The sequence below is a fragment of the Mesoplodon bidens genome (assembly GCF_964165515.1).
Source record: "Mesoplodon bidens genome assembly, chromosome: 3".
Taxonomy (NCBI): domain Eukaryota; kingdom Metazoa; phylum Chordata; class Mammalia; order Artiodactyla; family Ziphiidae; genus Mesoplodon; species Mesoplodon bidens.
This window is the reverse complement of record NC_138178.1, coordinates 149,339,856-149,355,732: the sequence shown is the minus strand read 5'-3', so window position 1 is coordinate 149,355,732 and position 15,877 is coordinate 149,339,856. Positions and strand designations below refer to the sequence as shown.

General features: G+C 39.5%; 1 protein-coding gene across 3 annotated transcripts in view; it reads right to left on the bottom strand.

Moving 5' to 3' along the window:
* The window catches only part of PSEN1 (presenilin 1), an 88,688-nt gene that overhangs the window by 37,034 nt on the left and 35,777 nt on the right, over window positions 1-15,877 (bottom strand). For all 3 annotated transcript variants that reach the window (XM_081229775.1, XM_081229777.1, XM_081229776.1), the window contains 2 exons: window positions 11,491-11,744; window positions 9,002-9,143 (listed from right to left, as the gene is read on the bottom strand). In XM_081229775.1, the coding sequence (XP_081085901.1) occupies window positions 9,002-9,143; window positions 11,491-11,744 (396 nt within the window). The remainder of the gene's footprint in view (window positions 1-9,001; window positions 9,144-11,490; window positions 11,745-15,877) is intronic.

Genomic DNA, 15,877 nt, shown 5'->3' with positions numbered 1-15,877 from the left:
TTGGTACTGAACTACTCATAATATAAATAGAAATTTCACCAAAATACATGTAGACCTTCGTTCCTTTAGAAATAGATAAAATCTTAAAAAGAAAAGAATACATTAAAAAAACCAAATTATCGAAGACAACCTATGGGACTTCCCTGGTGGTGCAGTGGTTAAGAATCTGCCTACCAATGCAGGGGACACAGGTTTGAGCCCTGGTCCGGGAAGATCCCACATGCTGCGGAGCAACTAAGCCCCTGCACCACAACTACTGAGCCTGTGCTCTAGGGCCCGTGAGTCACAACTACTGAGCCCGCGTGCCACAACTACCAAAGCCCGCGCACATCGAACTCATGGTCTGCAACAAGAGGAGCCACCACAATAAGATGCCAGTGCACAGCAATGAAGAATAGCCCCCGCTCGCCGCAACTAGAGAAAGCCCGCAAGCAGCAATGAAGACCCAACGCAGCCTAAATAAATAAATAAATAAATAAATAAATAAATAAATAAATAAATAAATAAAAATTTAAGGGTTATTGTTTTTTTTTTTTAAAAAAAAAACAAAGACAAAGACAACCTACGGAATGGGAGAAAATATTTGCAAATGATATGACTGACAAGGGGTTAATATCCAAAATATATGAACAAACCAAACAACTCAATGTCAAAAAACAAACAACCCGGGCTTCCCTGGTGGCGCAGTGGTTGAGAGTCCGCCTGCCGATGCAGGGGACGAGGGTTCGTGCCCTGGTTCGGGAAGGTCCCACATGCCGCGGAGCGGCTGGGCCCGTGAGCTATGGCCGCTGGACCTGCGCGTCCGGAGCCTGTGCGCCGCAACAGGAGAGGCCACAACAGTGAGAGGCCCTCATACCGAAAAAAAAAAAAAAAAAAAAAAAAAAAAAAACAACCCAATCAAAAAATGGGCAGAAGGCCTAAAGAGACATTTTTCCAAAGAATACATACACATGGCCAACAGGCACATGCAAAGATGCTCAATATTGTTAATTATTAGAGAAATGCAAATCAAAACGAGTTATCACCTCATACTTGTCAGAATAGCTATCATCAAAATGACCACAAATAACAAGTATTGGCGAGAATGTGGAGAAAAGGGAACTTGTGTACCCTGTTGGTGGGAATGTAAATTTGTGCAGCCACTGTGGAAACCAGTATGGAGGTTCCTCAAAAAACTAAAAATAAAACTACCATATGATCCAGTAATTCCACTCCTGGGTATGTATCCAGGAAAAACAAAAACACTAATTTGAAAAGATACATGCACCCCTATGTTCACAGCAGCACTATTTACAACAGGCAAGATATGGAAGCAACCCAACTGTCCATCAACAGAAGAACGGATAAATAAGATGTGTACACACACACAAACATACATACACACACACACACACACACACACACAGAGGAATATTATTCAGCCTTAAAAAAGAATAAAATTCTTCCATTTGCAGCAATGTGGATGGACCTAGAGAGTATTAGGCTTAGTGAAATAAGTCAGACAGAGAAAGACAAATACTGTATGATACCACTTATATGTGGAATCTAAAAAGTAATACAAATGTACATGTAAAACAGAAACAGATGCACAGATATAGAAAACAGATTAGTGGTTACCAAAGGGGAATGGGAAGTGAGGGGTACAATTTAGAGGTATGCCAATGTTCATTGCAGCACTATTTACAATAGCCAGTACATGGAAGCAACCTAAATGTCCATCGACAGACGAATGGATAAAGAAGATACGGTACATACATACAATGGAATATTACTCAGCTGTAAAAAGAACAAAATAATGCCACTTGCAGCAACATGGATGGACCTAGAGATTGTCATACGGAATGAAGTCAGACAAAGAAAGACAAATATCATATGATATTGCTTATATGTGGAATCTAAAAATAAGAGTACAAATGAGCTTATTTACAAAAGAGAAGTAGACTCATAGATGTAGAAAACAAACTTATGGTTACCAGGGGATAAGGGTGGGGAGGGATAAACTGGGAGATTGGAATGGACATATACACACTACTATATATAAGATAGATAACTAATAAGAACCTGCTGTATAGCACAGGGGACTCTACTCAATACTCTGTAATGGCCTATATGGGAAAGAATCTGAAAAAAAAAAAAAAGAGTGGATATATATAGACATATAACTGATTCACTTTGCTGTACTCCTGAAACCAACACAACATTGTAAAGCAACTATACTCCAATAAAAAAACAAAAACAAAAACAAAAACAAATTAGGGGTATGGGATTAGGAGGTACAAACCACTATGTATAAAATAGATAAGCAACAAGAATATATTATATAGCACATGGAATTATAGCCATTATCTTGTAATAACTTTTAATTGAGTATAATCTGTAAAAATAACAAATCACTATGCTGTATACCTGAAACTAATAAAATACTGTAAATTAACTATACTTCGATTAAAAAAATTATCAACAGAGTCAACAGTTAACATTTAAACTTTAAAGCAGCAATATTTTCAATGGAGGAATTTTGATGTATTTCTTAAATAAACAATAAATTAATTGATAAGTAATCGATAATAACTTGATAAAATAAAATAATTGATAAATCAAATTCAATAAAATTGAAAATCAGATATTCAGTTAAGTGACCTATGTACACATACTTTAACTGTACAGAGAAAATAGGCTGTCTAAATTACATAACCATTTGACAAAAGAATATTCTGAGGTTTCTATAAGTATTATTATTATTATTATTATTATTATTTTTAATTAATTAATTTATTTTTTGGCTGTGTTGGGTCTTCGTTTCTGTGCGAGGGCTTTCTCTAGTTGCGGCAAGCGGGGGCCACTCCTCATCGCGGTGCGCGGGCCTCTCACTATCGCAGCCTCTGTCGTTGCGGAGCACAGGCTCCAGACGCGCAGGCTCAGCAGTTGTGGCTCACGGGTCCAGTCGCTCCACGGCATGTGGGATCTTCCCGGACCAGGGCCCGAAGCCGTGTCCCCTGCATTGGCAGGCAGACTCTCAACCACTGCGCCACCAGGGAAGCCCCTATAAGTATTATTGAATCTGAGGTTTCAATAAGTATTGCTATGCTATGTTTATTTTACTTGGTTCATTAATAAGTTAATACTTATATGTCAGTCCATTAATATTATGCAGAATTCATATAGAACTATATAAATATTAGTCATTATTACTCATGTACAGCTTATTAATATGAGAGATAGAATCAGAACCTGATTTTTTTTTTTTTTTTTTTTTTTTCTTTTTCTTTTTGCGGTATGCGGGCCTCTCACTGTTGTGGCCTCTCCCGTTGCGGAGCACAGGCTCCGGATGCGCAGGCCCAGCGGCCATGGCTCACGGGCCCAGCCGCTCCGCGGCATATGGGATCCTCCCAGACCGGGGCACGAACCCGTATCCCCTGCATCGGCAGGCGGACTCTCAACCACTGCGCCACCAGGGAGGCCCCAGAACCTGATTTTTAATTAATTTCTTTGGCCACACCATGTGGCATGTGGGATCTGAGTTCCCCAACGAGGGGTTGAACCTGTGCCCCCTGCAGTGGAAGCCTGGAGTCTTAACCACTAGACCGTCAGGGAAGTCCCCAGACCTTGATTTTTATAATCTATTACACAAGATAAAAAAAATTTATGGTAATTTTATGTAATAAGTATACTGGGGAAAATACTATACAACCCAAGGAGTCTGGGGTTTTAAAAATTAGAGTGGAGAAGCATGATAAATTGTCAGGTAATTTTTAACCAAAAGTGAAATTATTTTGAGGCAGATACACCCATAATATGTTTTATGCTTTCAATGAACTTTACTGTTTAATGACAGGAGTTACTTAATCAACAACTTTCCCAAACATATCTCTTAATCAGAAAAGACCAAATCAAACCCTAAAGAAAAAGGAGAAAAGAAAAGCTCCAAATCAAGAATATTATTTTGTCTTCTTTTTATTTTTATTTTTATTTTTTTGCGGTACACGGGCCTCTCACTGTTGTGGCCTCTCCCATTGCGGAGCACAGGCTCCAGATGCGCAGGCTCAGCGGCCATGGCTCACGGGCCCAGCCGCTCCGCGGCATATGGGATCCTCCCGGACCAGGGCACGAACCCGTATCCCCTGCATCGGCAGGCGGACTCTCAACCACTGCGCCACCACGGAGGCCCTGTCTTCTTTTTAAAAAAAAATCTCCCACACACACCTCCCAGATCCAGCTGTTCCAATTATCTCACTCTAAGCTATCAAAATCTAGTTGTTACTAATGTTAACATTAGAATCTATGTTAATTTTGTCTTGTGGTTCCATTTTGATCACTCAAGGTGATCTGTGATTGTCAATTCTTTTGAAGAAAAGATTCCTTAAAAATTCTTTCTTGGGCTTCCCTGGTGGCGCAGTGGTTGAGAGTCCGCCTACCGATGCAGGGGACACGGGTTCGTGCCCCGGTCTGGGAAGATCCCACATGCCGCGGAGCGGCTGGGCCCGTGAGCCATGGCCGCTGAGTCTGAGCGTCCGGAGCCTGTGCTCCGCAACGGGAGAGGCCACAACAGGGAGAGGCCCGCGTACCGCAAAAAAAAAAAAAAAAAAAAAAAAAAAAAATTCTTTCTTTAAAACAATTTTATAAAATGTTACAATTTGGGAAAAGGTAAAAAGAGTGGCTTTATATCACAAAAGTTGGTATTCCTTTGACATTTAGATATTCTAAATTGACTATCTGAATACAACAAATTTAATATCTGGTGTTCCTCCATAAAAACCTCCCCTAACATTTTTTTTTTTATTCATTTATTTAATTTTTGGTTGCATTGGGTCTTCGCTGCTGCACGCGGGCTTTCTCTAGTTGCAGTGAGCGGGGACTACTCTTTGTTGCGGGGCGCAGGCTTCTCATTGTGGTGGCTTCTCTTGTTGCAGAGCACAGGTTCTAGGCACGCGGGCTTCAGTAGTTGTGGCACATGGGCTTTAGTAGTTGTGGCTCGTGGGCTCTAGAGCACAGGCTCAGTAGTTGTGGCGCACAGGCTTAGCTGCTCCACAGCATGTGGGATCTTCCCGGACCAGGGCTTGAACCCATGTCCCCTGCATTGGCAGGCGGATTCTCAACCACTGCGCCACCAGGGTAGCCCCTCCCCTAACATTTTATTCTAAAAATTTTCAAACACACAACGAACCACTGCCCAGATACCACCAAAATTCTACCATTCACATTTTGCTGTACTTGCTTTGCAACACATCTATCCATCTCTCCACCCATTAGCCCATTTTAATACATATCAAAGTAAACTGAAGACACCTGTACATTTCCCTCTAAGTACTTCAACTTTAGCAAAATATTCTAAAGGGAGTCCTTACTCTAGTTCATCTGCAAAAAAAATAATAATAAGCAGAAATGAATCTTCCCACCTGCATCCCAGCCCATCACAAGTCTTAGCTTTAGACATAATCCAAGTTATAAAACTAAAAAGTATATAAAATATTACAAAACAGAAAAACTTTAAAGAGTGGGAGATGTACACTGGTATTCCATACTGAGCTCCAAATTAAGGGTTAGAGTAAATATTATATACCAGAAATCCTCCACTTTCTTAAGAAATGCTTTTTGCCTTGTTTTATGGGTGAAGGGGCAAGGGAACATGAGAATGTTTTTTATTTAAGAAAAACAGCATTTTTCTGAATACAAAGTAACATATGCTTATAACATATAGAAAATATAGAAACACTAAAAGAAAAAACAATTCCCACTGACCAATGAGAACCAAAGTTGACATTAACATTTCCTTTCAGAAATGTTTTCTGTCTGCATATGTAAAGACCTTCTAAAAAAATTAGAATCAGGTAATAGAAAATTTTATATTCTGCTTTTTAAACTAATTTTTTATTAAAGACAAATTCTTATCCCACCAAATATTTTTTTAAAATATGATTTTTAAATGACTAAATAATAGTCTACTTACATGCATGAACCCACAATTTAACTTTTCCCTTATGCATGGAATTTGTGGGGGTTTCCTTCTTTTTCCAATTATATTTTATGCTAGGAGTAGTATCTAGTATGCAAATATTTTCCAGCATTTTTAACCCTTTGGGATAAATCATGAAAGCAAAATATAGAACCAAAGTGTACAAACATTTTCTAATTACTGACTATTGATACATACTGGCTTAGTGACTCCACAAAAAAAGGCCTGATTAACCTTCACCAAGTCAATAAGTTAAATATGTTAATTTGTTATTTTAATATATATATTTTTTGCTAGTGAGGAAATACACATATACCTCTCTCTCCCTCTCTCTTCCTCTCCCTCTCCTGGCCATCTATATTTCCTTCATAATTTCTCTGCTTGGATTTTTAAAATTTCTTATTAGGATGTTCATAATTTTAATTATTTGTAACTGCTCTTCATATGGTAAAAATATTAGCCCTCTGCCTGTAATAATGGTTGTAAATGGTCTTCTTATTTAGGTTAATCGCTGATGTTATGATTTTCTGAATTATTACCTAAATTCAAAGCCTCTTCTGATGGTGACTAAATAACACCTTCCCTTTTTCTAGAACATCAGGTGGTAAAACAGGCCTTTCTCATCTTGCTACAATCCCTAGTTCAGCTTTCCTGTGCTAAAGGCTCTGAAAGAAAAGAGCCCCTGCTTCAGTACAGAACAGCAAGGATCTCCTCTAAACACTGAACTATCTAGGCCAGATATCATGTGACTTTAGTAAGCTATACAGTTCCATCTATAACAAATGATATATAATAATTAACTGCCTTTTCCATTTCTTCCTTTTTAAGGTTTGTTTGGTCTTTTAGCTTCTTGGGCTTCTCAGAGACATTGCACAATCAACCACTGACACACAAATCCTCAGGGCTTATTTCCAAACAGGTCCTGGCAAGTTTCTGAATTTCTGACTCAAAAGCTCCTTTTATTTTTATACTAGGAGTCAAAATTAACAACTTGTTTCTATAGAATTGGCTGTGTTTGCTAAGACTTGAATATTAAAAAGCAAAAGAAAACAACACAAAAATGAATGGGTGAATGTGGAAATCCAGCCAAGTATAAACCTTTTAGATTGTCTAATATGAAGCATTAACTAAAATATGCACAAAACTGACCAAAAATACATCAGGATAAGTTCTAGTTCTACCTGCAGGATACAACTACAAAACCTGGATCGAATGCGTGCAGCTGCCAGTAGGGGAGTCAGAAGTACCAGGAAGCCAGCGATGAGTTTACCACTTTTTCCCTCCAGTACTACCCTCCTCCACCTGAACTCAACACAACCCAAGTGGACATTAGCAAGACTATGAGCTCCAGGAGAAGCCCTCTAAGTTCCTGCTAGCAAAGCAGAAAGAGGCCTCCTAACACCAAAGAAGAATGCAAAACCCCAGGTGACTCCCAATAACATGTGAGGAATAAAAGTAGCATATAATCCAGATACAAGTCACAAAGAAAGTCCAATAAAGCTGGCAGGTAAACACTTATACATAAACAAATATATATAGTGGGAAAAAAAAAGATAAAGTAATTGAGACATGAGCATATTTAAGCAGGGGGAGGAGTATGCTTCTCAACATGGGTTTACATCATTTGCTCTTTGGCTCTCTGAGTGTTGATGACTACCTGTCGCCATCACACACATCTTCTGTCTTCAATCTCTAGATTCTGATGTCAGACTGCAAATGGTCATCACTTAGGTTAATACTTCCACCCACTCAACAAACAAGGTTAAACTCTGTATAATTTTAGAGTTTGTGAACATTGAAAAGGTATTCTATCTTATTAATAATCAACTAAATGCAAATTAAGACATTTTTGCTTTGCCTATGAGGGTTAGCACAGATTTTTTTTAAAAAAATTAAACGCTGGTGAAGGTGGGGTAAGACAGCCTCTTTCACTACCAGTGTTAAGTACAAATTGATACTATCATCTTGAAAACAAAATTCTGCATAGCAAGACAGTTAAAAATATGCAGATAATTTGCTCCAGAAATTCTGTGCCTAGGATTTTACCCTAAGGAAATAATTTGAAAAATGGAAAAGTTCTATGCATAAAGACATTCATTGTTTTTTAGAAGAGCGAAAATCTGGAAACAACTTAAATGTCCAAATTAGGGGAAGTGAATTACAATACACTCATTGAGTCAAATATTATGTAACCATTAGACATATTTGCTAAGAATTTGTAATATGGAAAAATGCTCATGCCAAAGTAAAAGTTAAAAAAGGACACATACTGATTATGCATTTGATTTTAACCATGTTAAAGAATATACAGAAGTAAATACTAAAAAGAGAGCAGAATTCAATATTTGAAAAGTTAATATTTCTTTTATTTGAGAATGAGCCTAAAGGTTCATGACCTGTGATAATTTGTCCGTTTTCTGAGGCATGAATCTGAAACACGTGCCAGTTAGCTGAAATTCACAAGCAAGTCACTTAGGTAGAGAGTGAGGTAGGGGACCAGAGGCTGGGAGGGCTGGGCCTGTGTCTTTCCTGCACAACCTCCCCTGCCTTTGTTTCCCAAGTAAAGAATTTGTGTTCCTGCAGGAGAGAGAGAGGGAATGGACATCTACGAATTTAGAACCGGGAATTCGGCCAGTCACCAATGAGTTTAACAACAGCAGCTGAAGGTGGCTTTGCTGTTCTGTACTCAAGTTGAGAGTCTGAATTTTTGTAGTTATACGTTACTTTATGGGGACAATTATATGCTACAGTGCTATCTGTCAATGAGGGAATTCACAAAGGTTCAGGATATATCCTTCTGGAATGTCCGAAGTATACAGCAAATTAAAACGTTAAGACCATTTAGAGTGTGATATTATATGAAAACATTTGTTTTTCATATATGCCTTTTTGTATTTTTTAAATGTTCCACAAATGAGGGGGGAAACTAAAAATTAACTTAGTTCTAGAATATTATACCTTTTTCTTTACTAGACCAAGTAAGGTGACAACAAAACCCAACCATGAAAAGAAGATGGTGGAAAGCAAAGCTCTGTGTCTCATGCTCACCTTATAGCACCTGTATTTATATAGAACCACCAGGAGAATAGTCATGATGACAATGACGCTGATCATGATAGCAGCATTCAGAATTGAGTGCAGGGCTCTCTGCCCCACAGTCTCGGTGTCTTCTGTGAATGGCGTATAGATTCTAAAATAAAATAAAACACAAAAGCCCCAGGTAAGTGTAAATGGAGATTCCAAACTACATGCTCTCCAACACCAGTTTTGTTTCCTTGATTCAACTGATATAAGTCACTTTTTTCCATCTCATCAATCTAACCAAGAGTTTTTAACCTAATAAAAATAGCTATATGCTAAAATAAGTCCTTCAAAATAAAAGGAGATAGTTAAAATATGGAGGTGGACCTATGTGAGCCAGACACTGGCTCCATCTAGTGGATGATTTATACCGAAATAATTACCTCATCAAATGTTCTTTCTCCACAGCTTATTAGTGATTTGTTAAAGTACCAGATTCTGATAACCAATGAGAACCTACTACACAGCACAGGGAACTCTACTCAGTGCTCTGTGGTGACCTAAATGGGAAGGAAATCCAAAAAAGAGGGGATATATGTATATGTATAGCTGATTCACTTTGCTGTACAGCAGAAACCAACACAACATTGTAAAGCAACTATACTCTGAAAACTCAAAAAAAAAAAAAAAAAGTACCAGATTCTGCCATAAGCTACCTAGGCTACAAGTGGTTGTCAGAGGAAGGTAAAATGGCTGATAATTATCCTTCATCTGTACGGTGACTGCAACTGAAGTTGTCTTGAGATAATGTCACATATCCAGCTTGCCCTTGCTTCTCATTCACATAAAAACACTTTTATCCCAGGTACCAATGTTCCCAGTAGAAGACTTTATTTCTGCCTCCCCTACAGTTATGTGTGGCCATGAGAATAAGTAATGGCCAATGAGTAATAGGGAGATGTGTTGTGTGGAACTTCTAAGGGAGGAGTTAGTTCTGCTGAGAGTCACGTCTCATGGCCTTTTCTCCCCCACTCCTTCCTGCTGTCTGAATGAAGGCTGGGGCTCCAGCACCAATACTGGACCCCAAAATAACCTAGAGGGTAGAAGCCAAAAAAGAAGGGACGAAGGAGCCTCAGTCCTTGATGAAGAGAAGCCACTACACAATCTGAACGACTACCTCTGCACTACTCTGTGGGAGAGAGAGAAAATATGTGCATCATTCAAACCAGTTGTTTTGATTTTCTTTCTTTTGGCCGCGCCACGGCTTGCAGGATCTTAGTTCCCCAACCAGGGATCGAAGCCAGGCCCCGGCAGTGAAAGCACCGAGTCCTAACCACTGGAATGCCAGGGAATTCCCTGTTTTGATTTTCTATAATGGGCTCAGCAAACTTTCTGTAAAAAACTAGAGTAAATATTTTAAGCTTTGTGCGTCATATGGTCTCTGTTGCAACCACTCAACTCTGCCACTGTAGCATGAAAGCAGCCATAGACAATATATAAATGAATGGACATGGCAGTGTTCCAATAAAACTTCATTTACAAAAGGAGGTGGCAGGCAGATCTGGCCTGTGGGGCATAGCTTGCTAACCCGTTCTTTAATATGCAGCCAAACCTAACTCTAACTTACAGAGAGAATATTCCCCAACCTCTTTTGGTTATTGTTTCCAATCCCTGTCCTTCACTCACTGCCTTACCCTTTCTCCCGAAAGGTTAAAAGCTTGGCTTTCAGAACCCCACAGAATTTTCCAGACACTCGCCAACTTCGAAATTCATTTAAAACTTTTTGAGCCCCACAAGAGTCCTAGAGACAGAACTAGGTGACATCTGAATCAAAGCATTTTTCCTGGAGACAAAGGGTCGACACCAACAGCACCAGAGAAATCTACATGACAGTTCTGCAAACACTTAGTGCCAGCCTGCATTACTTCTTCACCCTTTCACTGAACAACTTCTTTTTTGGCTGAGCATTTATTACATACCTCACCTTGGAAACAAAGTGCCCTCACAGGCCTCATAGTACAGAAGGAAACCAAGCATTAAATAATGAAAATAAATATATACTTGCATACTGTAACAAGTGAAAAAAGAACAGGTTGCTGAGAAAGGATACCAGGAAGGACCTAATTCTGTTAGGAGGATCAGGGAAGTTATCTTTTAGGGCTCAACATTTAAGCCAAGATGAGAAGGATGATAGGAATTAATCCACCAAAGTTAGAAAAGGAAAAGAACATTCCAGGGAGAAGAACAATGGGCCCAGTGGCCCTGAGGTGGTAAAATCACTACTCAACTGCTCAATTCCAAATAAATTCAACCCTATCTAGGGACACCACATAAAAAATATAATTCTGCAGCTTTCAGTTTCTCTACTTAAAGCATCATCTGCTTCTGGCCATCAGAGGATGGACTCCCTAGCCTTCATGTCCCTTCAGTGCAGAGGCCTTCAAGGTGGTGATGACATGCTATGAAGGACAGCTATGCTGGCCCTGAGCATAATGACACACAATACTCATACGTACAGCTGCCCATCCTTCCGGGTATAAAAGCTGACTGACTTGATGGTGGCCACGACCACCACCATACAGAGAGTCACGGGGACAAAGAGCATGATCACATGTTTGGCGCCATATTTCAATGTCAGCTCCTCATCTTCCTCTTCCTCTTGTTCCACCACCTGCTGTGAGTTACCGGGGGCTCGGCCATTGGATAACGACTCAGAGTTGCCATGCCTCCGCCTCTCGCTGCCGTGCTCATGCCGCTCTCTACTGTCGTTCTAAAAGCACAAGAGAGACTTGTTCAGTAAATTAGACTCCCAGTAGAATCAAGGTGTTCTGTATCAAAAACAGAAAATTTAATCATTAGACCCGAGATTATCAACAGGCCCGAGATTATCAATAGGCCCATTATTACATGAGTTCCAAAAACCTGAGGCAAGAAAGAATCAATTTACAAGAAGTATTCAGTTTAAAAGCCAAGATTATTTACCACTGTCCACTGAAGGAACCCAGGTCCTCCCTTCACCTGGCTCGTGGCTTACTTCATTCTCACCTTCCATTCTCAACCTAATACAATTGTACTCATCCTTTGAGGTTTGACTTAAAAATGACACCTGCATGAAGCCTTCTTTACTTGCTGCAGCTGCAAGCAGAGTACACTCACCTTTTTCAAAATCATAAAGTGCTTTCTACCTGTGTTTTCATATCAGTTATACAAGGAACTATCTCACCTTCATTATTATTTTTTTAATATATATATATATTTATTTATTTTTGGCTGCATTGGGTCTTTGTTGCTGCATGCGAGCTTTCTTTAGTTGCGGTGGGCAGGGGCTACTCTTCGTTGCGGTGTGCGGGCTTCTCATGGTGGTGGCATCTCTTGTTGCAGAGCACGGGCTCTAGGTGCGTGGGCTTTAGTAGTTGTGGCGTGCGGGCTCAGCAGCGGTGACTCACGGGCTCTGGAGTGCAGGCTAAGTAGCTGTGGTGCATGGCTTTAGTTGCTTAGTCGCTTTGCAGCATGTGGGGTCTTCCCAAACCAGGGCTCAAACCTATGTCCCCTGCATTGGCAGGCAGATTCTTAACCACTGCAGCACCAGGGAAGTTCCTCACCTTTATTATTAATAAGACTTAAAAATCCTTGAAGTGATTTACGAGGGATCTCTCGGTATTATTTCTTACCATCTACAGTTATCTCAAAAAAATATTCAATTAAAAAAAAACCTTTACAGAGAGAAACTAGGCCTTAATTCTGATGCCCTCCCACCCTGTCCCCACCCCATTCCCATCTTGCCCTGTACAGAGGAAGAGAACAATAAACAAGTGATGAATAAAGGAATGGAAGTAGAACTTCCTTAGATTCTACTTTCCTCTTAACCTAACCACCACTTTGTTACTTATAAATCCTTATCCTGGGTTTATCCTTTCCTATTCTTCAAGTTCAGTTTCCTTTGTGGTATTACTGTATCTAAAACTCACTTTTTGTAAAGGGTAGAATGAATCCCAAGAGCACTAACAACAACAGCAAAATAAAAATAATGAGACAAAAGGAGAAAAATAACAGAGAAGTAAATGAAACAGGAGATGGAAGTAGACTGACTGTCACTGTTGCTGATAAGATAAAATCAGCTTGGTTAAGACAGCGTTCTCTGAGGAAGCGCATGTGAGACCATGCCACTCTTGTACCTCATTTTTGACTAGAGTTTAACCAAGTATCACTACAGAGGAATACTATTATTCAATAAAAATATATAACATGCTTAATAATAGCTTAAAATTATTACACGGTACTACGGATTGTGATATGTCCTTTTTTTTTTTTTTTTTTTTTGGCTGCACTGCACGGCTTGCAGGATCTTAGTTCCCCGACCAGGGACTGAACCTGTGCCCTTGGCAGTGAGAGTGCGGAGTCTCAACCACCAGGCCACCAGGGGAGCCCTGAGATGTGTTTTACATTTAATTCTCACAGCCACCTCATCATCACCACTTTACGGGCAAGGCTAGTAAGTGTTACAGCAATGGTTTGAACCCAGGTGTGCCAGACTGCAGAAATCAAGTTTTTAACGCCCTCTCAATTTGCCATTCACAAGACAACATGGAAGCTCTGCACGCTCAATGTGGGCTTTCTCTTTCCTTTGACTTTCAATTTATTGATTCCACAAGTAATCGGAATTCTATATTCCAGGTATTCTGCTGTGGCAATACGGAAATTAAAAAGATCTAGGTGCTGTCCTTAAGTAGCTCATGAGATAGTTTTAACATAGGAGAAATATTATACTGGAGATGTGAACAAAGTGCTACAGGACTGATTAATTTTGTATGATCAAGAAAGGCAACATATGGTGGGAATGTAAATTAGTGCAGCCACTATGGAAAATAGTCTGGAGGTTCCTTGAAAAACTAAAAATAGAGTTGCCATATGATTCAGCAATCCCACTCCTGGGCATATATCCAGACAAAACTCTAATTTGAAAAGATACATGCACCCCAATGTTCACAGCAACACTATGGATGTAACCTAAATGTCCATCAAGAAATGAATGGATAAAGAAGATGTGGCATATACATATATGCAACACACACACACACACACACACAATGGAATATTACTCAGCCATAAAAAAGAATGAAATAATGCCATTTGCAGCAACATGGATGGACCCAGAGATTGTCATACGAAGTGAAGTAAATCAGAAAGAGAAAGACAAGTATCATATGATCTCACTTATATGCGGAATCTAAAATATGATACAAATGAACATATTTACAAAACAGAACAAACCCACAGACACAGAAAACAAACTTATGGTTACCAAAGGAGAAAGGGGGTGGAGGAGGGATAAATTAGGAGTTTGGGATTAGCAGATACAAACTACTAATATATAAAACAGACAAACAACAAAGTCTACTGTATAGCACAGGGAACTATATTCAATACCCTGTAATAAACCACAATGGAAAATAATCTGAAAAAGAAAAAAAATATATATGTATGGATAACAATCACTTTGCTATACACCTGAAACTAACACAACATTGTAAATCAACTATATGTCAATAAAAAATTAAGAATAAAATAAAATAAAAAAGAAACACAACATAAAAGATATTAATTCTTGAGCAGAAGGTGAATGGGCTCCTGGCAGAGATAACATGTAGACTGGCACAGGCCTATGCAGAAAATCAGTGAGTACTCCTGAGGTGGCTGGAGGATAGGGTGGTCAGGGCTGGTGGCAGGAAAGGAAGGTTAGGAAAAGGTTGTAAAGAACCTTGTTTGCCATGCCAGGGACTTCAGACTTTGTCCTGTAGGAAACTGAAAGTCATAAAAATTGTTAAGGTTGAGGAAGTGACACATCAGATTATGTTTCATTTTCAAGAAACTTGACTGAGTGATGATGGAAAATAGGAGAGGTATGAGAAGAATATTTCAGAAGTGGAATTGACAGGGCTTTGTGGCAAATTACATGTGAGTGGTCAGGAAGGAGTCAAGGATAACTCTGGAGGTTTAGGCATAAGGGACTAGGAAGGTGGTGATGGCATTGACAGATACAGGGAACACAGGAAGATGAGCAGGCTAGAGGAGAGGAGAGAGATTTTAGTTAGGGAGATAGGTGAATCTGAAGTACCTACAACCAGGCAGGAAAGTCCAAAGGCAGTTAATAAGAATTTCAAGCTCAGAAGAGAGTTGGGGGAAGTCATTAGTTTCCACTGCTATGCAAGTGGATGAAATCTCAGGGAGAAAGTATAGATGGACATGTTGGTCATTAATGTACTACAACAGCTGTGGAAGGAAAAATACAGAGTGGGATGACGACCAACGAGAGAAGCAGCAGGTTATTCATAAATCATAATGGACTGGGGATTGAATGGAAACTGAGAAATTAGAGGCAATAATTCCTTGAAGCAAAACAAAAACAAAAACAAAAAAAGTGACAACAGAAGGGATTCAAATTTGAAAAAGTTATTTTAGAGACTTAAGCATACTTGTCAGGTCAAAGTATAGGATTAGGATTAGAGTAAAAGGGTGATGATACAAGACAGAGAGATGATAATTAATGAAACAGGGTAAGGGATTAATGGCGGAGAAGAGAAGGAGAGAGAAAAGTTGGCCTTACAAGGGCACTGGTGCCCTCTGCCTCAGTCTGACCTCGTGGAGAAAACATTTATGGAGACTCAAGCCCTATGAGGAGCGGAAAGGAAACTACTGCAAAGCACAAAAGATAGAAATATGTATACCCCTCACCAAGAAAGATAATTTTTGCCAAACACAAGTCACTAAAGTTCAGTAGGAAGGAAATGGTTATGAGGAAGGTGGGATCTGGAAAACAGGGGTGTAGTGTGATAGATAGCTGAGGAGCAGGAGGGTTGAGGGAATTCATAGTTCTACTTTCTTAGAAGGAAGTGACTACGTCAT